Below are 25,257 nucleotides of genomic sequence, written 5' to 3'. Positions count from 1 at the left end.
ACAGTTACGATAGCAATTAAATTATTCACTGGATAGCTCACGGTTTGTATGTTTTTTTTTTTTTTTTTTTTTTTTTTGAATTATGAAGTAAGCCTCTTATTACTCTTATTTTCCATAGAAACTATAGAATGATGGGGAAAAATAGAATCCGAAATCAGCTTCATATCTGGGAGGGCAACTGAGCACGGATATGACGTAGCGAACGCTTGTGTTGATCTACTGACCGGAAGCCGCACAAACAGATTCATACAAGCCTAAATATGACCAACGGACCCGAGCTGTGTTTACAGTAACGCAAATACAGGCGCTTGCTATGGATTACTTCTGAATTTATTGCTTTGATTTTATTGTTTTTAGACGTTTATTTATATAAGACTTTTTTTTAAGTCATTTTTGTTGTTGTTATGATGAAGGCCGTGTCCGTGTGGCCGTTGTTTGCTGTGTGTGTGTTTTGTGTGTGTGTCGCGTATAAACCGGTGATCATCATTCACGGGCTCTTCGACAGTCCTGCTGATTTTATCAACCTTCACCGATTCATCAACCTGGTAAACCATTAATCTGATCTACGTGTTTCCCGTCGTTTACTCTGTTTTAGCTGTTTCGAGCTGATGAAGACTATCAGACCTGTACATTTGCACAGGGTCAATATACAGACAATAACTCCAAAACAGAGACTAATATTGAGGACAAAAAGCTTTGTGGTGGAACTGTGCTGCAGTGACAGTATATAATGGTGTATCTGTCGTTTTTATAGTCTTAGCTAACAGAATGAGTGGCGTATTATTTAAACGTGCAATATTTGCCAAAGAATATGTGGGGGTTTTTTTAGTTATCAACAAAGTAATTTTATTACTTATCATTTGAAATGATTAAATAAAATGGTTATTTACCTAAATGAAATAGTATAGGTCATTTGTTGCTATAGAAGGATGTTTTGTTCTTAAGTTCCTCATGGCTCTGGAAATTACATGTGACATGATCCAAACAAATACACCACATGCTGCGTGTGTTTCTTAGAGAGGACAGTTTGTTGTTTGTTCATATGTAATTGATTTGTGTGTTTTGTGTGTGTGTGTGTGATCGGTGACAGTCTCACCCGGGCACTAATGTGACTGTCCTAGACCTGTTTGACCGCAGCGCCAGCTTGCAGCCGCTCTGGAAGCAGGTGGAGGGCTTTACAGAAGCCATATATCCCATCATGCAGAACGCAGTCGATGGCGTCCACCTCATCTGCTACTCACAAGGTTTGTGGCCTGGCTGGTGGTTGTTGTTAAGTCATGATGTGCAACATAATTACGTGACGCTATGGTTTAGTGTACAGCGATGATAAACAACTTTTTGGCCTATTTTATTTGTTGCCGTGCTGGGATTTAAGCTCGGGTGGAGGAGCCGTGTTAAACGCTAGGCAGGACCAGAACTGGGTCATTCCCTGTCAACAAAACAAAAGGCCCTTGGCTCAAATGTTTGGTTTTTTTTACATTGCCAAAATATTACAGAATTTTTACTGAGTAATCTTCTGTTTTGTAGAGGGGAGTCAGATTGACCATTTTCACCTGAGCTTTGGAGCCAAAATCCAGGAAGATACAAACGAGCTTTAGAGAGATGGCGCCATCGTTATTTTTACTCAGAGATTGGTCTGTTAGGTCTTTGGTGAATTATGACAATGGTGACAATTAAAAAATGGGAAAACATTTTTTCCCCCTATTTAATCTACATGCCTGTAACTCAGGAAGTACTTGAGATATCTTATGTCCCTTTTTATTTTAGTTTTTAACAAACTTTTCTTTTGGTATGTTAATTGTTAAGGCCCTATATGCCTAGTTTTCAGAGATATAGGGATTTCAATGTGGCTCACTGAGAAAATTGTTCAGTGATCAAGAACCAAACATGGGTCACTTTGCATACAGATGAATTTTTTTTTATTTTAATTTTTTTAAAGAAGAATGTCTGAAGAACAAGTTGTTTTAATATCTGTTTTTTCCATCTATCAAAACAACTGCGTAGAACATAACTCTGATTTTCTCTGAAGTTTGTGTGCCTGTAACATAAAATGTATCTCAGTATGATTTTACATTCTGGTTCCTAAGAAACTTTTAGCTTTTGTAATCTTGATTTTAAGATATTGGGTACCTGAATGCGGCTCCATATCCAGATTGTTAAAATTTCTTTGACCACTGAAAATGTGTACAATTGAACAGTTTGCTCTTGGAGCCATACTGAGATCCCAGTGTATCCGCTGGTGTTGAACATCGTTCCTTTATTTCAGACTCTTAGGTCCATATCCACAAAAAGTAACAAAATACAAAAACAATACAAACATAAATATACATAGCACAGCACTATTTAAAAACATACGAACATTCGTTCCAGCGCTTCCAATACCTTGAGGAGTACTTCGTATCACTTAATGTAGGATCACTTGAAACCATTATAACTACATTTCTTGAGTTACTCAATCTACACACAAAATGAGACACATATTTCCTTAACACAGCATGAAGAGTAGGAATATTATTATACACAAACATCTGACTTGTACTCGTCCACCTTGGGAGCCTAAGAAAAATTCTCGATGCGTCGTTAAATGCCACCTGAAGCTTTTTCATTGTAGCTTTACTGTAATTACACCACAAGTGCGCTGTATACAAAGAAGTATGTTTTAACCTCATCTGTACACAAAAAATGTACAAGCCAACATATTTGCTTGTCCATACAACTTACAACATTGGCGCTCATCATCATGAATCATCATTCAAATCATCTTTGATTTTTTTTTTTTTTTTATTCACCACATTTAATACTTGATCACCTTGATAAAAAGATAGAAGATTTAGCTTAAGGTCCTCTTTGGTTTTGACAATCATAACCAAACTATTTTTGCTATTAAATTTTATATCAAACTGCACATCATAGCTTGAACATATTCAAAGCAACTGTAGCAAGTCATCAGCATACATCGGATGATTTAAAGACATCCAGTTTTACACTCATTTAACTTTACAGAAAGATCATCCATATACAAGTTCAAAAGAAGAGGAGACAATATTCCACCTTGACGAAGGTGCTGATACACTCCCACCCCATCTTACTCCTACTGATTGATGGATGTACCAGTAATGCAAAATCCTTATCAAGTAAAGGGAAGCCCCTCTTTCTTCTAATTTTATAAATAGACTAGTATGATTAATTTGATCAAATGCCTTCGAAGCATCTAAAAAACACGTAAATACTGTAGAATTTTGCTTATTATATTTACTAACCACTTCCTTCAATGAATATATAAAAAAAGTTTGTTAGACCCAAAATCTTTAGACTGTAAAGATTTTTAATTTGGCTGCAAATCTCATTTGTCATTTTGACCTCCCTCTTTAAAGTTTACTCAGGAAATATTCATCATTTGCTTTCATTTATGTTGGTCTTTTTTTTAAGAAGAAATAAATAAATAAATAAATAAATAAATAAAATAACTTGTGTGTGCATGTTGGATGGCCAGATCTCCCATTCTCATTATTTCACCCCCAAATAAGGAGGAAAGAGTGCACGGCCCTGTGTATGTATATATTTACACAGAGAGCTGTGCAGACCTCTAGTGGTTACACCATGGCATTACATAAGTTTTAATCTTAAATGCTGCAATGAGGGGGAAAAAACATTCAAATGTTAGAACCAATAAAGCATGTATAATAATATTATTTAGTCAAATTCCCTCCAGTTACAAAATATTAATGAAAAAATATTGAAGTGAAATATAGTACCTTTATTTCACTGAAAACGTTGAAAAGCCTACGAGTATGAATGTGGTCTGTAAATTAGGGAGCATCAGAGGGTTAGACAAAATCGAACTTTCTGTTGGAATTTGGGCATATATTTTTATGCAAATACTTCACCACTCTAAAGTGTAATGTCTTTTGTGTCGTCTATAAAGGTAGATATTTTTGTTGTTGTTTTTATTGCCGACTCTGTTCAATAAGTTGTGCTTTTTCTTTATTTTTGATGAACACTCTTACTCTTGGTGTTTTTTTTTTGTTTGTTTTGTTTTTTTTTTTTTGAGTATTAAAGCGAGGGCATGTCTGAATCTGTTGCAGGTGGCCTGGTGTGTCGAGGAATCCTGTCCACTCTTTCAGACCATAATGTGCACTCTTTCATATCTCTGTCTTCTCCGCAGGCAGGACAGTATGGAGGTAACACACTTTCTTTAGTTTTGCTGAGAAACACGTGTACAGATGTGCTGATCTGATTAAACGCTGAATTAAAAAGCTTTGACTCATCGAGGGTTGTGTGAAACCGTTCTGTGTTTGAACCTTTTTGGAAAGAAATGTTTCTGCTTTTGCTTATGTCTTATAAGATCCATATTTGCTTTTCTTTTGTAGACACAGACTATCTGAAGTACCTGTTCCCTCAGTTTGTCAAATCCAACCTGTATCACGTATGCTATACTGCAGTGGGCCAGAAAATATCAATCTGCAACTACTGGAACGGTGAGTGGATGAATGGACCAGAAAATAGACACGCAAATGAAGCAGCAGTCAAATAAAAAAGAGGTTTCCTTGTCAAAAGTTTGATCTATGATCTTAAAGGTCTAATAAATACATTCATGACATCTCACTTTCATTTTACATCACTATCACTATTCACATCGCGTTACTATTGTTCATACTGATTTGAACAAAACCGAACTCCAGGTCATAACTGACGCTCATGGTTTGTGCTGTAGACATGAATGATGCCTCAAGTCATACGTACGATTTTAAAGAGATTGTTCACCCTAAAATTAAGATTCTGTCATCAGTGACTCATTCTCATGTTGTTTCAGCCCTGTATGACTGAGCGTCCTCTGTGGAACACAAAAGAAGATATTTTGAAGAATGTTGTTGACTCTGTGAAATTTCCGGTTTAAATAATGACTCTGTTTTTCAAGTCTTGTGTTTTTTTTTTTAATGCATAAAAACATAAAAACTTTCATAAATGGGTTTCAAAGAAGGTTTACATAAAGCAAAACATTATTTGCCATTACAAAATAATGCACTTGAAAAGTTGTGTAGATGGCTGATTATTTGTACAACTGAAAAGTACTTTAAAAGTATAGTAGCAGTTTAAAGTTCATGTTGAAAAGGCTTCAGATTTATGCAAACTGAAAATGGAATACCTGTTCATAAACATCTTTTGTTGATCTCAGCTATTTAAATACAGTGATGTTTTAAGGAATATGATGTGGCCTGAAAATTAAAACGTTTTTGGTTTTAATCCCCGAAGTCAGACATGTTTAAAAAGACGTGCGAGTGAGTAAAAGATGACAGCGTTTTCTTTTTTGGGTGAACTAGGGACCTGAGGCATATCTAGAAACCAGAATATCACAGACCCATACAGGGTGCTTTTCCACCGTCGGGCCAGACTGTTCTCGTTCCCGTGCTGTGCCGAACCAAATTCGAGTGGACATATAACTGTAACCGTAAAATAAATCTAACCGTAAAAGTGGCAATAGAGCTGGTTCTTTTGACTTGGGCCGGTATCAGCCACCCAGAACACCGTGTCAACCGAACAACCATGTGCTGGAACACTGATCATTGACTGACTGGTTCAGTTTTTTTGGCTTAGAATGATGGTATTATTAAGAAGTCTAGTATTTGTTTATGCTATCATGAGACACGCAGTGATGTTTCAGCGTCTTTTCTTCTTCAGACCCTCATCACAGAGACATGTACATCAACAGCAGTGACTATCTGGCCTTACTGAACAATGAAAGAGCAAATCCCAATTCCACTGGTGAGGCAGCAGATCACAGTACCAGCTTGTTTTAAAAGAACGTTTTCTTTAATAGGATGCTTCCTTTTTTTCAAAGAAAATTGTGTATGACTGGTTTGTGATGTAAAAATGTTTTTGCACAGCTTGGAAACAAAACTTCCTGCGCGTCAAGAAGCTGGTGCTGATCGGTGGCGCTGATGATGGGGTCATCACACCGTGGCAGTCAAGGTTGGTTAAATCAGTTTTGTCATGTTTTTTAAGCTCTGATTTATAGAAGCTTAAACATAATGGTTATTTTTGGCTTTTCATTTTAAAGAGATTTTTATGATGCCTCATTTTTTTGCTTTTCAGTCAGTTTGGTTTCTACGATGAGAATGAGACGGTCGTTGAGATGAAAAACCAGAAAGTAAGCATCATTTACTTGAGGCTGCTTTGTAATTCTACGTGTGACTCTGACAACAAATATGATGTGTGTGTGTGTGTGTGCGTGTACAGTATGTATAGAATTGTTGATGTTTCCTCTACACGTGTGTGTATACGTATGAATCAGGGAGGTGAGCTCTTAGCTCAGGAGTGATACCGATGCCGAGTAGGACTGTAGATGCAAAAAACTCCATAAATGTAAAGTCTGAATATGCCTTTCTTGATACCTTTAACCTTAGTTAAGAACTACAGCGCAATCACAAAGGATTCATATCCCTTCATCTTTTGCTCATTTTGTTTTAGCTTAAATGCTTTAAATAATTTTGTCTACATTAGTCTACACCAGGGGTGGCGAACGTCGGTCCTGGAGAGCCGCAGCCCTGCATAGTTTTGCTTCAACCCTAATCAAATGCACCTGAACAAGTTAATCAAGGTCTGAAGGGTTACTAGAAAGCAACAGGCAGGTGAGTTTTAATTAGGGTTTGAGGTGAACTCTGCAGGGCTGCGGCTCTCCAGGTCTACACCATAGACCGTAAAAACATGGACGTAGTGTCCGTGACGTCACCCGCAGGTTTCTGAAGAGCATTTTTGAAGCTCTTAGTGGGCGGGAGTCGGCCGTCGCCATCTTGGAATCGCGTCACTGCACGTCACTCCCGGATAATCCTGTTGGAAGTTGGGTGCTTTGGATCAGCTTTTTTTAGGGATTTCTACCCTGACTAGTCCTCTAGTCCCTGCCGTTTAAAATCATTCTACTTAGTCAAGTCAATGTTTCTAATATACCGCTTTTCACAATGCATAGTTTCAAAGCAAAAAAAAGTTGAAAATATCGTATTGCCATAAGCCTCTGATATAACACTGGAGAAACTGAAGAATGAACTGGTGTGTCGTCATTTCGAACAAAATCATACCAAAAGTTCATTGTAGGAGTTCAGGCTTATTTTTTGCTTTGCCTTTTAAGGATTAAAAAAAAGTCAGAAATACCTTTACCTGTAGTGTTTGCGAACATCGCAAGGCCACCCGCACTGATAAGAGCCCTCGCAGCGGTTCTTCATGCATCTGTAGGTTTACGGTTCATATTCATCAGCTTGTGTCTTGATTTCCAGGTGTTTCTGATGGACTTGTTTGGGCTGAAGACGCTGTACGCGCGAGGAGATCTGATTCTGTGTTCGATGGCAGGTGTTGCACACATCTTCTGGCACTCCAATGAAACCGTTTATAAGACCTGCATTGAACAATGGCTCACGTAGACACTGACGAAGGGCCACACTTGACTACAGATCTTTCTCTGTTTTCTATTCATTGATAGAATCTTGCACATTTCGTTACAGTATACTAATGCGTTGCATCAGAACATACATTTTTGTTACTGCGTCCTCTACGACAGAGACACACACATAGAAAGGTGAACACTAAATATAAAGAACAACCATCAGTGCCTGAGGGATACATTTCTCATTTTGCAGAAGGGTTTGGATCCTAACCACTAGTTTTCAATGTGTGTGTGTATTATTTTTTGTCACATGTTTGATGTGGACTGTGCTGCTGCAGTAACATTCATGCCTTACATTTGATCATTTGAAAAAAATCCAAGTGCTGCGTCGGACCGCACATAGTAGCAGTGCAATGAGAAAGGAGAGAATGAGGGCGAAAGGGGAAAAAGGGATAGTTTGAAAGAAAGAGGAAAGGGAATCCATTTGTTGTATATAAGATTACCTCTCACTGCACATCCTTCAAACCTCAGGCCAACGTCGCATGTTCGGCCTCATAGGGATTTGAGTCTGAACGGCTCTTTCATATTAAACACTTGTGTTAGGGTATTTTTACTGTTGTTTTATGCTTCTAGAAACCTGGTGTTTTATCATCGTGCTCTAACAAGGTGTTCAGTTCACATAGTGTTAATGTTCACGTTTTTAAAATGATTCATAGAAGGGATTCATAAAAGCACAATTTGAAAGGATGCCTTTAGATGAAAGGAACTCGTTTCCCCTCTCTGAGGTGAAGCTATGCTATACAGACGAGTACTGTACGAAACATATTTTGCCATATTTATTGATATCATAGCAGTGTTATGTGTTTTGTTTGATGTTTTAGCTTGCTTTAACTGTTTTTAATGAAATGCTTGACATTGGAGGATTAATGGATAGTTTAACATACCGTATAAATATTGTGTCTGAAGTCAAAAAATCCTTCAATATCGAAGTACACTTTTCAGCTAAAACTGGCTTTGTTCGATATTTCAATACCATGAAAAGATGCACATTTTGTAAATGACTTGAGCTGCATTACTGTTTTTACCTGAGCCAGGTTTCAGAATAAAATTTCCATTTTATGTTACCAGTGTTGTCATTTGTTAAATGTTGCCCATGTTTTTTTTAAGAAACAGGAACGTTTTAAAAGCTGTTTGTGACACAGAATCACACTTCATATGTAAATGCTTTCTGAGCCTTGCATAAGTCTGAGCCATGTGGTGTTACACTGTAAATGTAGTACACATTTTGGGGTAATCTGCCCTTGTCTGTATATGCCTTAAGTAGTGAGTGTGGTGCATTAGTATGAAAATAAATGAAATACGTATGAAGTATGAATATAAATGAAAAAGCCATCTGAATGACTTAAAGCATGCCGTGCCATTGATCCGAGCCGACGTCACGTCTCTGAGTTCAGGGAAGAAATCAGGTTATGTAACATACTGCAGCAATGGCTTTTAACACAGACATATATAATCTCTGATTACAAGTGACCTTGTACTTTCCAAAATCATCATAAATGAGGAAATTCCCTTCTCCCAGACTTTCAGTTTGTATTGTTGTTCCTTTGTGGTTATTTCCTTTTCACATGGTTTTAATTCCCTTGGTTCCGTTTCATCATCGCCTGTTTCTAGTTTAGTTGCTCGTTATCCCTTGTGCACATATGATATGTTATGATGTATATGTGATATGGTGTATAATGATAAAGAACTGGTGAACTGTGGTGTGGCCAGTGTTAAGGCAGTCTGGTTGCTGATATAACAAGTGAATGCTATAGATCTCAGGACAGGAAATGGAAAGACGACACTCTCTTCAAAGAGGTGCGACAGGAGCTGGTTTTCCTGTGCCTTGTTACTGCGTAGATTTCAGCTAAGCCACATCAAAGGGTTTAAATGTTTACAGAAACCATCAGGATCTGAAACCTTTCTTAGTGAATAGTCAGAGATAGTCAAGAAAAACATTCATGGACATGAGAAAGCAGACAAACTGACAAAGGAAGCAGTCAAAATGTGTGTGTGTGTGTGTGTGTGTGTGTTTCTTTTTTTTGAAGCAGTATAAAAAAGCAAATGTGGAGACAAGAAGTATAACACTGACAACAACATGGGCATCAAGAAATGAAAGAGAGGCAATTACGCTCAATAAAAAAGACCAGTGGATATTTTAAGAAATAAGGGAGCTAACAAATAACAAGTAATAATTAGCAGGTAGGGAAAGGGGCATAGCGACCTCAATAACACCGCACACAATGGAAAACTTTCAGGTCATGAGGGTGAGACAGCTGAACATGTTTAAGCTAAATGAAAAAAATCATTCAAGACAGGAGAGAACTGATGACTAATTTATGGGAAACAGGAGGAATAGAGGGCAATATTAAAAACATACCAGATGCCAGCTGTTGTAAAACTTACACAAAAAGGGAAAGAACTGTGCAAGTTTATAATTTACCGGCAAACAATTAGGAATTATATTTTGATAACATTATTATTTTTCATTTATTTTATCATTGTTAATTTATTTTATTTTATTTCGGAATCTGTCCATTCTGTCATTTATTATTCGACAAAACTTGCACAGGCAGATGAAGAAGCCTGAGTTCTATTAAGAATCGATTTTAAGAATCGATTTTCAGCTACTGAAGAGACATTGATCTATAAATTAGTAACTATGACACCATCAGAAATTGTACCACATATACGTATATCTTAAATGTTGTTTCAGGGAGAGTAAATATGAGGAAAACAGGTTGTAGTTATATATGTGAACCTGGAGCACAAAAACCAATCGTAAGTATCACGGGTATATTTGTAGCAATAGCCAACAATACATTTTATGGGTCAAAATGATCGATATTAAGTAAAGATCATGTTCCATTAAGATATTTAGTAAATGTCCTGCCTTAAATATATCAAAACTTAATTTTTGATTAGTAACATGCATTGCTAAGGACTTAATTTTTCTCAATATTTTGATTTTTTCGCACCCTCAGATTCCAGATTTTTAAATAGTTGTATCTCGACCAAATATAGTCCTATCCTAACAAACCACACATCAGTGGAAAGACTATTTATGTCGAAAAAATGGATCCTTACGTCACATATAAGAAACCAACATCATGAAGTGGAAACTACAATTAGAGAGTTAAGAGATATTATGGTCGCAAATCAACAAGTGTAAACCTTAAAACAGCACTGAAATGAAAATGTCATTTGGAATGATGGTCCAAAGAGATTTTGATAATTAATTAATTAGATTTATTCTGAAAACGTTATCGGCAGGAATCATCATCTCTTGATAAAAAGCACAGAAGCATTTTATTCCGCGTCCTGAAATCTGTCGTCCTTCCTTCCGCTGATCTATGTAAAGACTGTAGTCTAGTTCTCTATTATTAGCGATCAATGCCTCCCTCAAAGTGTACAGCTTTTGTTGTCTTGAAGGATCGCTTCAAAAGGGCTCTGGCGTAACTTCCGGCGAAAAGAGGACGTCAAGGAGACGCGCAGACCGGACGGTCTCTTTCCGCTCGGAGCGACGACGCGTGCGGCAGCCAGAAGATGTAAGTGAGAAACAACGCTTGGTTTGAAACTAAAATATTGATGTGATTCATCGTTCAATGCTTAGTAAACGTCTTCAACAGTATTTCGCGCACATTCATCGAACACGGATATCCGTTTGATGTTAGGAGACGAGCGCGCTTCTGTCCACGTGGATTCGTTTGATCAACCACAAGGCCATGAAATATCTTAAGCGGTGTAACAAAAGCCTCAATTATCACTTTACTGCAAAATTTGGGCACTGAAAAAGACGAATCGCGATCGGACTAATGTGACTGTTATCGGGTTACTTTAAGAGGCAATGCCTTAGTCTTGAACGTTTCGCGCTCCAGACGCGCTGTTTCAGAGCAGCTCCTAATCCATGAACACGTGCCTTTTTATGCCGTGGATTTTGACCGTTTTGAATTGATGGTTATTTTGTTGTATGTAGTAGGAGTGCAGGTTTGATGCTCCTCATCAGTCTGAACGCGCAGGTGCAGGTAGCCTTAGTAAAGCACGGATGTTTCGAGCGCGTGCCTTTTTAATTTTGCGGCACGGATGTAAGCAGTTTTCCTTGAAATGGTGAAACTCTTGATTCTTTATCCGCTATAGAGAAGTCATTTCAAGAATAACCGTGCAGTAAACGGTCAAACCGTTCCCGCGATGATGATAAAAAAAAAAAGGATCATTGCCAGTGTGCAGTATTGAGCAACATGACTCGTGTCAAACACACACATGTATATCTACAGTAGTCAACATGTGAAGTGGGCGAAAAAAAACAAAAAACAAAACAAAAACCAGTATTGTTTTGGTTTTAGGACGACTTTGATGAAGGGTTTTGATCCACTTCAGATGTTGAGTGCTGTACCTGCAGCGTGTGTGTCACGGTACACCAGACTTTCATCAGACACACAGTGGCTCGCGGATCTGAGGAATGGACGGTTCTGTTTGCTGTGAGTGGGTTTTACCTGCTGATCTGTTAAGGAATCATGCCGTTCTGAACTCTCTTAAGAAAGATGTTTTAAGAACGTTTCAGCTGTTTTCATGCTCTTATTAAACATTTCTCTCTTCTTTTCACAGCATGACCCTTCCAGTTGTGGCCCCAGAGATCCAGCTCTTTAGATGTTGCTCTGTCAGTGTTCAGATGGACGATCTCGCTCCGGTTCAGGAGACGTTTGCCAGGTGTTCACTCGCTGCTCGTCTTCAATTCCCGTAATGTCTCTGATTGGTTCAGAAGCGAGACTAGAGTCACATCTCGATGTTTCTCGTTGTCCTGGTGTGCTATAGTACTCGCAGAATAATGTCTCGGCTTATTCATTGGCTGCTGCTTTCCATTGCCCAGCCAATCACCAGCTCAGAAACATGACGAATATTAAATGCCTTCCGTCTCTCATAACCTGGTGTGACAGCAAATTTGTAACAGCAGATCACTTGCTGCTTTTGCTGTTTCACATGATTAGAATTAAAATCCTTTGATTACCAGAAGAGGATATAGTAATACTAATCATTTATTCATTTTTTGGGTCGTCCTCAAAATTTACAGCACACCTAGTTAGGACACTGGATTTTTCTCTGTGTTTTCCTAAACTCTGCTTCATTTTTTACATTTTTTATTTTTATTTTTTCTTCTTTGGATTAAATGGTTATTTCTTCAGCAGTGATGTAATCCTGAATGAGAAGAATGAATTCCAGCAGCTTTGTCCATTCTGGTGGTCGCTGCATTGCTGAATGTTTCCGAATGTCTCCGTTCATCGTGTGGCTCCTGACAAACTCTAATAACGGCGGCTGGTGAGCGTACGCTCGTATGGTTACAGTAGGACAGGTGGGTGTGTTGACATGCCGAAGTTGTCAGTTTTTCTAAAGATCTAAATCTTTCCTGGTTTTATCAAAGTAATGTCTGAAGAGCGAGACTAGAGTCACATCTCGATGTTTCTCGTTGTCCTGGTGTGCTATAGTACTCGCAGAATAATGTCTCGGCTTATTCATTGGCTGCTGCTTTCCATTGCCCAGCCAATCACCAGCTCAGAAACAAATCCATTATTACCAAACCTTTTTGGTCCTGTTGCAGTTGTGTACTAGCTTTGTAGTTGTTGAAGGGTAATGTGGTGTTTCCTCTCAAACCCCTGCAGGCGCTGGTGAATCTGCTCATTAATGGCGTGTCAGTCAGGAGGAGCAGCGCTGCAGATGCGTCTTCCCTTCGGACTCGTCCGTCTCATCAGTGCTGTCAGGGTGAGTTTAGTTCTTCCAGAATAACATCCTGAGCAAGACGCAAGACATAAAGTAATAATCTTGGGCTAAGAAAATCAATTGTCTGCAACTGATTGTAATTTGTATGTTTTCGATCGCATTTCTTTGTCTGAAGAGCGAGACTAGAGTCACATCTCGATGTTTCTCGTTGTCCTGGTGTGCTATAGTACTCGCAGAATAATGTCTCGGCTTATTCATTGGCTGCTGCTTTCCATTGCCCAGCCAATCACCAGCTCAGAAACATGATGAATATTGTATACAGGGTTTGAAATGAACACCTGCCAAATGCGGCTAAAAATCAGCTGTGGCGGGTAACGCTGTCAAATCACTAGACAATTTGATGGGTTACTTTTCGTAAGTTATGTTCACTCACTCATTTCTTGGGTAAGTTCATTCAAGCCAAATCTGTGCGGGTTTAGCGCAAATACTGAACTTGTGACATCATCATATATTAAATATAGCCTAACTGCACAGCATCTGAAGTGTACGATTTCTTTTTCTTCAAAAATCAGCATAGTTAGAAATGTGGTGTTAATGTTATACAGCAGTTCAATAAACAAGTTAATATTAAGAGATGTGTGTTGCAGACACCTTATTGGCTGTTTTTGCTCCATTTCGCAAACAAAAAAACAGTCCAAACAAAGCCACAGCACTGTGTTTCCTTCCTGAATGAATCAACCATTAAAAGATTCGATTCAATCGCAGTGACTCAATAATTAACAGTGACTTGCTGACACCTACTGGCAGCTTTAATTTCACATTTAAAATGTCTTTTCTTTTTTTTTCTTTTTTTTTTTATTTCATTTGTTTTATTTTTTAAATATTAAAGCATTATTTATGCATTAAGTGCAGGTTAAAGCATTCCATGTCCATAAGTTGCATTAACGTGTAAATCCATCTAAATTCCGCTTCATATGCTGCTTCTGCAAAGATGAATATTGTTGATGATTTCATTGGTGTGGTAACAGCTTAAATGTATCCAGCCTATTATTGTAATTGACTGATTAAATGTAAGAATTTGACTCAAAAGATGATGCCAACACTTTTAGGAAAAACTGCTTTCTAAAGGTAAAAATGCCCATAAGTGGTAAAATAATTTAAACTTAGTGGAAAAGATTAATTTCTATCAATGCTGTGAACTGACCACACAGAATATGAAGAATATCAAAAAACGTCAGGAGTCGGCTGTCAGTGGTAGTCTCTAAGATATCAGCACGGTAACACACTCTGCAAAATGTCTATCGTTATTGAGTAAAATCCCAGCAAATATTGACATCTCGCTTATCACGCACCACTAGTACTGACACAAGTAGAATTTAGTAGCCAAATTGGCCAGTAAGTGAAAAAAGTTCATTTCAATCCCTGATAAAATGCCTTCAGTTTCTCATAACCAGGTGTGACGCTGCAAAATTGTAACAGCAGATCACTTGCTGCTTTTGCAGTTTCAGATCATTAGGATGTGAGATGTGATAATTTTTTTTAATTTTTCATTTATTTTTTTGGATCGTTCTTTAGATTAAATCAGTATTTCTTCTTCAACAGTGATGTAATCCTGAATGAGAAGAATGAATTCCAGCTTCTTTCTCCATTTTCTCCATGAATTCCATTTTCTTCCGAATGGCTCCGTTCATCGTGTGGCTCCTGACAAACTCTAATAACGGCGGCTGGTGAGCGTACGCTCGTATGGTTACAGTAGGACAGGTGGGTGTGTTGACATGCCGAAGTTGTCAGTTTTTCTAAAGATCTAAATCTTTCCTGGTTTTATAAAAGTAATGTCTGAAGAGCGAGACTAGAGTCACATCTCGATGTTTCTCGTTGTCCTGGTGTGCTATAGTACTCGCAGAATAATGTCTCGGCTTATTCATTGGCTGCTGCTTTCCATTGCCCAGCCAATCACCAGCTCAGAAACAAATCTTTTTTTTTTTTTTTTTTTTGGTCTTGTTGTGGTTATATTGGCATCAGATGATTTCTAACTGCTGTTCTGTGTTGTCCTAGGGATCATCGGACTCCTACACCAAGATGAGCTGGAGAACGTGAAGCCCAACTGTCAAACATCTGTTGCTTTATACACTTATGAATGATGACTTTTGCAATAGAATATAGATGATTTTATTGTGTGCAGTTGTGGTCCGAAAAGCAGTAATATACTGGTGTCAAAAGCATAACAGACCAGTCATAATGTGGTGAGATTGTAATTTTTCTTTTGTTTTTTGTTTCTGAAATGTCCAATAGAACAAGAGATATTACTGCCATTTTTAAGTGTTTAATGAACTTTATAAATGTTTATAAAGTAATTTTTTTTTTTTTTTTTTTTTTTTCTCCTTGCTAATGTAGACTTTTAAATACAATAAAAACACAACTGCAAATTTCTCTTTCCAGTCCATGAAATTCAGTTATGAAAAACTGTCCTAAATCTTTTCAAAATATGCTGAACTGGATAAATCTCTACACACATTTAAGAAAAAAAAATCATTTAGTAGACATGTTTATTAAAAAGTGTCAAAGACAAGCAGATATGTTGAAAAGGAAAAAAAATGTCTTAGAAAAAAAAAAAAGAAACTTACACAATTCCATGTTGTTGTTAATACAAAATGCATTTTGCATTCTCCATGCTTTGCAATAGATAAAGCTTAATAAATATTGCTATGGGAAAAGAGACCAAACAGACTCTCTCTTGTATTGCTATATTGGGGTTTTTAAAATGCCACAAAAATCATGAATGTTTATTAACTTTTTTTAAAAGTAACATCACACAAATCTATTTGAATCCACTATACTAAAAAATATCTTCTATGAATCAAGTATGATAGAATATAAGTGATTTATTTATAAATGTCAGTGAGAAAAACAGTGAGAAATTGTTTGCCATTCAACAAAGTGACTTTCATATGGAGATGAAGGTGATCACATGTACACAAACCCAAGCATATGTGTAAGAACAATACAAAAAAACAGCATCAATTAGTACACAAATTTGGATGCACCAATCTACCGAAGCTCAGCTCGTCACCACAACAGTAACAATAATAGAAAGTTAAATCCCAACATGACTGAACTAAACCTGATCAAGTTTCCCTTTTTCCTCATCTTGCTCAAAAACACAAAACTTTCCCAAATGAATTCTCATGCAAAGTATGCTGCAAACTACTCTTTGTCAATATAAAAAAAAAAAAAACTGCTTCACACTGAACTGCACTGTGTAATTTAATCTAACTGATTGCACATTTAGAGAGAAGTCTTCTACTGAAGGCAATGATAGCAAGTTTGAAAGCGAATTAAACCACATTCCTGCAGCATTGTGGCGTTTAAAGGTATAGTAGACATAAAAATGTAGGATTCTTTCTTCTGTGAAACATAAAAGATTTTAAACTGTTGGTTACCAAGAAATGAGTATAATACTTTTTTTATAAACTCTGAATACAGCTCACATCCAAATAAATCTTTAATGGAAATGTTGACAGGCTGTCAAAACAAAAAGCTATTTGTTTTGTTTCCTCACAAAAGGTGGTGAGGCTACATCCTGGACAGATGGTCCATCTGTCTCACACACACTCATACCTGTGACGCAGGTCTTTTAGACTGTGGGGAAACCAGAACACCTGGACCAGCTCCACACAGAACGGCCTCCAGGCTCAGTCGGGACCTTTTTACAATTCTGATAATACTGAACTATTCATGAATAATGCAAGTCTTCTTTACTTTTTTGGTAACATTATTCTCTAAGCAGGTGCTACAGAGCTTGGAGAAAATGAATGTCCCTTTTTATTTGAATGTGGAATTTTCCTGAAATAATAAAAAAACGTTGTACAAGAACATTGAAATTGATTTTTATTGGAATAATAGATATCATAATTATTTATCTTACAACTGAGAATTTTAAAAATGAAGCCATTTGTGTTTTGTTGTAAATTAATCTTGTAACACTAAACTGCCTATTCTCACTCACTCCATCTTTACTAGAAATTTAGTTCATCTAATTATTTTTAAAAAGTATTTTACCCAAATGATTTTATTAATAGTATCACTATACAAGTGCAAAAAAAGTAATTTTTACATTACTGTTACGACATCAGTAATGGAACAACTGAAAAAAAAAAAAAATCATTACAGCGACACTACAAAATGTACGGATGCCGTTACCTTGAAAAAATAATCTTGTGGCCCTACAACATACTTCACGTTCTCACAAGTACTCTACATGCTACGATATTCTCACGGGTTAATATGAGGGTTTTGGTTAGATGAGCACAGTAAACATCAATGAACCAAACCCATCCCTTCCTGGACACCTTCATGAACAAGAAACTGGTTCTGTGCTGGACTAGATAATCAGACTTATCCACTAACACGCCCATCTTAATAGGGGAAAAGCAATTCAAACATTGTATGTGGCAGCCTTTAATAGCAGAACATTAGAACAGGATTTCTCAGCTCTGGCGCTGGAGGTCCACAACCCCGATCCGAAACACCTGAACAAGCAGATGGAGGTCTTCAAGGACTGCTAAAAAGGCAGGTGAGTTTGGTCAAGGTTGGAGCTTGAGATCCAGAATGGAGAGCCCTGAATTAAAACAAAAAACTCCTCAGGAGAGGGTGAACTCTTACTTTGAGTGAACAGTTCATCTGATGTTTATTTCAAGGCCATTTATTATAATACTCTCATAATGTGTGTCCATTATACAAATCTAAACAAACCTGCGTAGCTGAGGAATTAAAGCCTATGAGAAACATAAGGATAGTTGCAGACGATAGCGAACCAGGTCTAACCGGGCCGTTTCTACCCCTAAAACCTCAGACTGAAGCGAATGCACAAAGGAAAGGAAAGATGTAAACAAAGTAAATATGACTATGCAGTGATTGTACTCGAGTGTCTTAATAGTTGGGTTTCTTGTTGATAAGCAGGCAAAGGGAGGACAGTGCCGCCCCGAGTTTGGAGGCTTCGCTGCAGGCGCTGGGCAGCAGGGTGTAGTCGGTCAAACGCTGGAAAGCCTGAAACAGACAAAAAGTAAATACAACCATTACATGATCAGCTGTGAGAAAAGCAGGTCTGTTTCTTCTATTGCCTGCCAGCAGACACAACTGCCAGCTGAATTTACTCAACGTTTTCCTGATATTAGCATCTAGTTCAACAAGAAATAGACAATAGACATCACACTAACTATAAGTAACTTTGCAACTACATCTCATTAGTAGAATAAGGCACCTGAATATTTTTATTGTGGGCTTTTTTTATGCCTTTATTTGGACAGGACAGTGTAGATAAGACAGGAAAGCATTGGGTGAAGAGAGAGGGGCGTGGGATCGCCAAAGGACCACGAGCCGGGATTCGAACTCGGGTCGCCGTGAGCGCAATTGCACTGCATGTCGGCGCACTAACCACGAGGCTACTGAGTATTTTGCTGTTACCCGGGCACAGAGGAACTCTCAGCTGAGGGCGCGATGATAGTAAGGCTGCTCAGTTTATCAGCATAAAACCAAAATCATAATTTGGCTTAGTGCAACTATGAAATTGCAAAAGCTGTGATTTTTGATGAAAGAAATCAGATATATATATATATGATATAAATGGCTTGTTTGGTTCGCAGTTAATGTGCATTTGAAAGAGCGACACGCGGCAAACTTTTTCTCAAAATTGTAATGAAAACCTTTTGTTCAGTGGAAAGTTCCCATTTGGGATCTGAAGTGGCTTCGTATCACAGAATGAGACAAAATATATTCAATACTGTAATAAAGGCTATACTGAATTATAAATATACATTATTCTTACCACCATACCATATGATTGTCACAGTCATCTGTCTTTTGCCTTTATGTCAAAACACTCTATCTTCCTTTTATAGATCGCTGCAGGGACAACATCAAAACCCAGAAGACTGATTTACCATGGGATCCCTCAAGATTATCCCAGGCTTTTCAATTTCTTAGTAAAATAAAGTCTTGATGATTCTTTAATGTTTTGCTTTGCAGCATAAATTACACAAGCACACGCACTAAAAACAATTTTAAGGGCCCCTATTATGGATTTTTGAAAATGACCTTTCATTCAGTGTGTAACACAGCTCTAAGTGAATGAAAACATCCTGCAAAGTTTTAAATCTAAAAGTGCACAGTGTATAAAGTTAGTGTCTTCCAAAGGAAAGAGTTGATTCTGAATCATGAAAATGAGTCGTTTTTAAAAGGAATCCCAAGCTGTTTCAAGCTGACGTCAACATGAAACATTAGCATATTGCCCGCCCACTTGTTGCGCACGCAGACCCAGGAAAACTTGAAACCCCCCTCCCTCAATCACTGGAGTGGATTCCTGCGGAGAAGACGCTGTGCTCTGCACTGTGAGAGTAAATCTGTTAGGGTACATTTAGGGTATGTCCAAAAAACTCCCATCTCATTTCCTCCTCCAAATTAAAAATCGTCCTACATTGCTCCAGAAGTACCAACCCAGTGTTTACAAAGAAAGCGTGCAAGGAGAGCCAAACACCTTTACCTTTACAAAAAAACAAAACAAAGGTAAAACAGTGATATAGGACAATTTTTAATTTGGAGTTTTATTGACATACAATAAGCTGTCTTGAACAGGAGAGCATAGAGTAGAGAGCTAGACAAAAGTTTAATGTAGACTAAAAAGTTTATAAATATATATATATATATATATATATATATATATATATTTAAGAAAATGACCAATTGATTTGCTGGATAAGACCCTTTTTCCTTGGCTGGGATGGTTTAGAGCAGTGGTTCCCAACCTTTTCTTGCCTGAGACCCTTTTTCCTAAGAAAATATTTTAGGGCCTATTACCGCTCTTGTAAGCTTGCAGCAAAGATGACAAAAATGTTGTTTTCAAACAAATGGTATGTTTATTACTATAACCTGATATGTTTATGCACAATTAACAGCCTATATATAATATTGAATATATAATATTAATAGCCTATATATAATACAATAACAAAAAACATCAGTAGGCCATCTGTAATTTAAAAACATAAGACTATAGGAGTAGCCTATAAATTGGCCCTATTTAAAATGCAAAAAGTTTTCTTTCAAAAGCCTCTACTTGTTAATGCTGCATCACAGTGTTTATGTTTGCACCTTGCATTGCTCTGTTAATCTTCTTTTTTTCACCGAATATGTCTGAAAGGTAGCTGAGTTGAGCAAGCCATTTGTCATCGCCCAAAAATTCTGCAAGGTCTGGTCTCTTGTCCACAACTCCTCCCTCAGCACCCGCCCTCCGGACGGCCACCTCACGTCAGTGTTCAGCATCAGTCTACATGTTAACTCCATGTAGACTGGGTTCCATTTCTTTTCTAGCAAGCGCCTCTCTGTGCAGAAAGCAGTGTGTTGAAACGGCAACGGGAGCAACTCCTCTGATACGCTGAACTACCCCGGACTGCCTGCCAGTCATCGGGCAGCTCCATCAGTACAGACCCCAATACAGTGGCTCCAGTTTATCCCATCTGATCTCATGAAATTATCCAAAGTTTCAAAAATACTGTTTGCCGTTGTTGTGGTATGGAGCTCTTGACAAAACAAAAAATCATCTTTTATCTCGTTTTCCCATTCATAACGAACGTATGCAAGGACTCAGCCATTTTTGACACGCCGGTAGACTCGTCTATTTGAAGTGCGAAGTTATTACCAGGAAGTCGCGCAGAAAGCTGATCCCTCACGACATTTAACCGCATTATTTGATAATGGTATCTCAGCCAATTGTTTTGACTTTTCCTCTCCAAATAATTTCTTGACAATCTCAGATTTCTGCGATTGTATGCCCTTTCTTTGCTTTGCCATTTTTTTTAGCAACTGTATACAATATTTTTAAAAGTTTCTTGTCAGTAGCTGTGACTTCCCTCATTTTATTTTGGGAAAGTGTCAATTCTTTTGCCTTGCGCTGTATCGAGGATGAGTTGTCTGCAAACATCTTAGTAGTTTGGACGGCCTCATGCATTCATTAGCAATGACTTTGGCGCAGATAATGCACTGTGGCTGAGGTAGGGAGTCTTTGCTACGAGAAAATGAAATAAAGCCATAGTTCAGGTAACCATCTTGGTATTTCCTGCACTTCGTGTTACCAGTATTGCTAGCACCACGACCCGAATTGGTGGGAACTTCCTCACCTGGGCCCAGCGTGCCTGTCTCACTACTATTATCAGCTGCTGGACTCTGCTGGTCATTTTTGTGGAGGACAAATTACAAATTTGTCCATTTTTTGGTCAGCCAGGGGAGCATCAGGGGATAAAACTAGCCAATGTAATATGATCGTTCTCCTAATTGCTCACTACTCAACACTTTTCAAATGCCATTTTTTTATCTTTTGAAATAAGTCTCTTCTGCTCACCAAGGCTGCAGTATTAGTAATATTGAGAAATATTATTTCCATTTAAAATAGCTGTTTTCTATGTGAATCCATGTTAAACTGTCATTTATTTCTGTGATGCGCAGCTGAATTTTCAGCATCATTACTCCAGTCTTCGGTGTCACATGACCCTTCAGAAATCATTCTAATATGCTGATTTGATGCTCAAGAAGCATTTCTGATTATTATCAATGTTGAAAACAGTTTTGCCGCCCACTAAATTTGTGGAACCTATTTGTGGATATTGTATTTTTCAGGATTCTTCGATGAAAAGAAAATTCAAAAGAACAAAATAATTTGAAATAAAATATTTTGTAACATTTTAAATGCCACTTTGATCAATTTAAATTGTCCTTGTTGAATTAAAGTATTTATTAAAAGAAAAAAGTTTTTTAATAGTACTTCTGAATGGAATATATTATGGATTCCACAAAAACTATGAAGAACAACTGTTTTCAATATTGTGCAAAGTTACACTCAAATCAAAAAAGCTTAGATAAATGGTTTTCCATTGATTACAAATGCCCAACTTGACACAAACCTGACAAACAGGCTTGTGTTGTCGATTACATTTACTGTACATCCTCTGTTACTTACAGGGACACTGTTGGGACACTCCTCCGCTGTGGGGTGCAGGAGGTAGTCCACTTTGGCAGGACCTCTGATGTAAATGCAGTTAGCAGCGACGTCTTCGGGTACAGACAAGATCTCATAGTGATGGTCAGTCAGCTGCTCCATCACCTGAAACCAAACAAAACATGCAGATGATGACATGCTTTTATGTAATGTCTCCTCAGAAAAGCTGCATACATGCGTGTACGTTATGAAGTCATTATGATACGCATTTCACTTGCACACACTCACTCTGAGTGTTTTCTTGGCCCCGTCGCTGCTGCTGATGATGATGGTATCGGGGCCACCCATGGAGCAGATGTTCTTCAGGCGAGAGCCTCCACACACGGGCACAGTGGACACAGCGAAGTCCTGAACACACAGAGCCACGCGGCGACAGTAGAATTAGCACAGGCGAGACCATCCAAATAAAGTGTTAGCAGATATTATCCAGTCAGTCTACTAATACTCTAATGACTGCTAGTTGTAATTCTTATAGTTGGGAGAATGTCAAAAGTGGACTATTGAGACAAAGTGTTACCTTGTGATCATCTGACAAAACGGCAAATGAAATTCATTATTAAAATAGGTCTGCTATCTACAATGTATAATGTGCACAATATGCCGCTGTAATCAGCCAGCGTTAACAGATCCAATTCAACCAAATCGCAACGCTCACCTTGAAGGTGTCGGCCAAAACTTCCGCCCCACGGTGATTGGTGTGTTTGGAAATGCCCACAAAGAACTCTTTCCCTGTGAAAAGGACATCGCTTCCTTCTAGAGTGGCTCCACCAGACCCGCCCTCCTCATCGCCCATCTCCACCACCGTCAGTTTGAGTTCGTTCAGGACGCGCCGCACAGCCTCTGCCTGAAGAAAACACACCGCTGAGCCCCGTCCACGTCTAGATCTCCTACAGCCACGCACGCATCCCTTACCTCAGCGCGTCTCTGCTGTTTGAAGGGTCGCGTGACGAGCGCCGTGTCGCCCTGGATCACAGCGATGTCTTCGATCCGCCAGCTCTCGGGCAGCTCGGAGTCTGCTGGGATTTCTATGAGCTGCAGCCCAACCTTTTGCCTCAGAGCGCCCGTCAGCACCCCCATCTGACGCTGGGCCTTGGCGAGGTCCGTCTGAAACCCTTCTCCGCCCTCTGCCAACTTCCCAAAGGATTCTGGGATACTTCTGACGACAGCATGAGTGAAGCAGCCGTACGGATATATATTGGCCATGGCGGCGTATCTCTGAATGGTATGTGTTTATGACAGCTGTCTGTTGAATGTTTGTGTACAGGCTTGACTGTGTGTGTATGGGACTCAAACTAAGGACAGTCTTCGAACCGGATCAGCAAATCATTCTCGGCATCCTTGATTCCCCCGGGTTGAAACCTCAAGGCGTGCGTTTGTCCCTTTATTACTGCCTGAGACAGAGAGAATAAATTGAGAGAAAAAGAATCATGTTGTGAGGAGCTATAGACCAAACCATCTAATCCGTGAATATCTGGGCCTTAGGAACCTGTAGGATCTAAAGTTGAATGAATCAACCTGATGCACTTTGAGAGCTGAAGTAAGAGCTCAGACTCCTTTCAGTGACCAAACTGAATAAATAATGTCTTTGCACCTGGACTTTAAAGTGGATTCAAACATCTTATGATTTTGTCAGTTGTCACAGCGTCAGTTAAAGTTTGTCGAGTGAGAACAGCATATGTTTTAGCATACGTGTGTGTATGTGTAGCCTGTAAAATAACTAAACATTGTAGCAAAAAAAAAAAAAAAAATATTAATCGCTGGCAAGAGCAACCAGAGTGATATGTATTATTTCCAATCATCCATACTTTAGGACATTTCTACATTCTATAATACATTTTTGGAGCTGATTCTTTAAAAATCATAAAGTTACTGCTGACAAGAGAACAACTGTATCCACATTGTTTAGGAAAAACAAAACACTTGGCCTTTCAGCTGTTGCAATAAACTGATACAACCGCTGAATCTGGAAGTGTACTCTACAACCAGTCAGAATATACCACTGGTAGCTTCCAAACACAGATAATGATACCGGTTACCTTTCCTCTCTGTGAACAAAATATCTGATTACAGCTATTTGGATCAACGGCTGTGTTTGGTGAACATCTAACATTCTGCAGATACCGGACTCTACAAACAAGCAGCGCACAAACACAGTGGTGCAAACATGAATAAAACACGAATTCGTTTCACTTTAGTTGACTTTCCCAATTAGGTTCGAAGAAACGTTCTTGTAAAGTCGCCGTTGATGCACAAAAGCGGTTCAACAGTTGTCCCAAAGAGTCTCGGCTGCCAAAGTTGACGCCCTGTTGAAATACGACAAATCCTACCTCATGATACGACGAAACACGCTAATTCGGTTTCCTTTCTGTGAAAGCGCTGAATTGTTTTGACTGAGTCGCACTCGGTCGTGCAGCAACACCACACCGTTATTCTCTACTCGTAACCTCCGCTCTTTCCCTTCCCCCTCAGTCCATCCATCCTGTCCGAGTCCGTTTTCTCCTGCGCGACCATAAGCAGTATCGGGGATTTACTCAGCACGACTTCAAACTACGGGACTCAAACCCGATAACCAAAGGAACGTATGTGGAGTCTTTCCTACGTAGCTCTGTAACATCAGCCTACCTCTGAGACAAAGCGAAACAGCGGTTCTTGAAATGTGCAAACTCTGATCCGCGTGAAAAACGCTCCTGACCATCTTTCAGGATTTTCCACTTACCCGTCCTGTTGTTTACAGTGCCACACCCCCATCGCTCCCTGCATTTCCTCCCTTTCCACAGTGTCACTACCCTGTGAACTTAAACTCTTCCTAAAGACAGTAAAGTAAACTAAGGAAGCAGAAATCTGCTGTTGCTCGAACTAAATAATGAGTGTTCAGTGAATTTTGAGCTGACACAGTTAACCGGCCCTAGTTTGTGTTCTGTTATCTGCAGCTGTTCTCTTAATCCACTCTTTTAATATGTAGGTCAGGTTTAGCTGTGTCCTCTGTCTCATCAAATAACAGATTATTTGTGAAATGTATATGCTATAGATGTGTTGTTTTGCTGTTATGGGGTCAGTGTTTCCGGCAGGATTTGTGGTGGGTTGA

General features: G+C 38.6%; 2 protein-coding genes and 4 non-coding genes across 8 annotated transcripts; 5 read left to right on the top strand and 1 right to left on the bottom strand.

The window, feature by feature from the left end:
- The first annotated feature begins 211 nt into the window (after window positions 1-211).
- On the top strand, window positions 212-8,499 carry ppt2b (palmitoyl-protein thioesterase 2b). The gene is made up of 8 exons (XM_051104230.1): window positions 212-545; window positions 1,091-1,244; window positions 4,086-4,181; window positions 4,371-4,478; window positions 5,680-5,763; window positions 5,886-5,970; window positions 6,094-6,148; window positions 7,269-8,499. The coding sequence occupies exons 1-8, from the start codon at window positions 405-407 to the stop codon at window positions 7,410-7,412; spliced, it is 867 nt and encodes a 288-aa protein (XP_050960187.1). The 5' UTR covers window positions 212-404; the 3' UTR covers window positions 7,413-8,499.
- Window positions 8,500-12,174: 3,675 nt separating this feature from the next.
- On the top strand, window positions 12,175-12,305 carry LOC127161521 (small nucleolar RNA SNORA3/SNORA45 family). The gene has a single exon (XR_007827071.1). It is a non-coding gene; the product is annotated as a small nucleolar RNA SNORA3/SNORA45 family (small nucleolar RNA).
- A 537-nt stretch (window positions 12,306-12,842) lies between these two features.
- Window positions 12,843-12,973, top strand: LOC127161522 (small nucleolar RNA SNORA3/SNORA45 family). The gene has a single exon (XR_007827072.1). It is a non-coding gene; the product is annotated as a small nucleolar RNA SNORA3/SNORA45 family (small nucleolar RNA).
- A 328-nt stretch (window positions 12,974-13,301) lies between these two features.
- On the top strand, window positions 13,302-13,432 carry LOC127161520 (small nucleolar RNA SNORA3/SNORA45 family). The gene has a single exon (XR_007827070.1). It is a non-coding gene; the product is annotated as a small nucleolar RNA SNORA3/SNORA45 family (small nucleolar RNA).
- A 1,536-nt stretch (window positions 13,433-14,968) lies between these two features.
- On the top strand, window positions 14,969-15,099 carry LOC127161518 (small nucleolar RNA SNORA3/SNORA45 family). Its single transcript, XR_007827068.1, has one exon. It is a non-coding gene; the product is annotated as a small nucleolar RNA SNORA3/SNORA45 family (small nucleolar RNA).
- Window positions 15,100-17,001: 1,902 nt separating this feature from the next.
- On the bottom strand, window positions 17,002-25,063 carry ddah2 (dimethylarginine dimethylaminohydrolase 2). Of its 3 annotated transcripts, none has more exons than XM_051104234.1 (6): window positions 24,889-25,063; window positions 23,085-23,563; window positions 22,828-23,016; window positions 22,401-22,520; window positions 22,134-22,277; window positions 17,002-18,172 (listed from the first exon to the last, which is right to left on the bottom strand). In XM_051104234.1, exons 2-6 carry the CDS (start codon window positions 23,373-23,375, stop codon window positions 18,056-18,058), a joined length of 861 nt encoding a protein of 286 aa, XP_050960191.1. In that variant the 5' UTR covers window positions 23,376-23,563; window positions 24,889-25,063; the 3' UTR covers window positions 17,002-18,055. The 3 variants fall into 3 exon arrangements, with proteins under 3 accessions (XP_050960191.1, XP_050960190.1, XP_050960189.1); XM_051104233.1 differs by lacking the exon at window positions 24,889-25,063 and adding an exon at window positions 24,500-24,882; XM_051104232.1 differs by lacking the exon at window positions 24,889-25,063 and adding an exon at window positions 24,795-24,878.
- Between the last annotated feature and the right edge of the window lie 194 nt (window positions 25,064-25,257).

The sequence above is a fragment of the Labeo rohita genome, unplaced genomic scaffold (assembly GCF_022985175.1).
Source record: "Labeo rohita strain BAU-BD-2019 unplaced genomic scaffold, IGBB_LRoh.1.0 scaffold_66, whole genome shotgun sequence".
NCBI classification, from domain to species: Eukaryota; Metazoa; Chordata; class Actinopteri; order Cypriniformes; family Cyprinidae; genus Labeo; species Labeo rohita.
This window is presented reverse-complemented; position numbering and strand designations above follow the sequence as displayed.

Coding starts and splice junctions, on each gene's coding strand:
- ppt2b (XM_051104230.1), top strand. CDS start 405: ATGATGAAGGCCGTGTCCGTGTGGCCGTTGTTTGCTGTGTGTGTGTTT. Junction 546..1,090: donor TTCACCGATTCATCAACCTG/GTAAACCATTAA, acceptor GATCGGTGACAG/TCTCACCCGGGCACTAATGT. Junction 5,764..5,885: donor AGCAAATCCCAATTCCACTG/GTGAGGCAGCAG, acceptor GTTTTTGCACAG/CTTGGAAACAAAACTTCCTG.
- ddah2 (XM_051104234.1), bottom strand. CDS start 23,375: ATGGCCAATATATATCCGTACGGCTGCTTCACTCATGCTGTCGTCAGA. Junction 22,521..22,827: donor TTTTGGCCGACACCTTCAAG/GTGAGCGTTGCG, acceptor CTGTGTGTTCAG/GACTTCGCTGTGTCCACTGT. Junction 18,173..22,133: donor AGTGTCCCAACAGTGTCCCT/GTAAGTAACAGA, acceptor TGTCTGTTTCAG/GCTTTCCAGCGTTTGACCGA.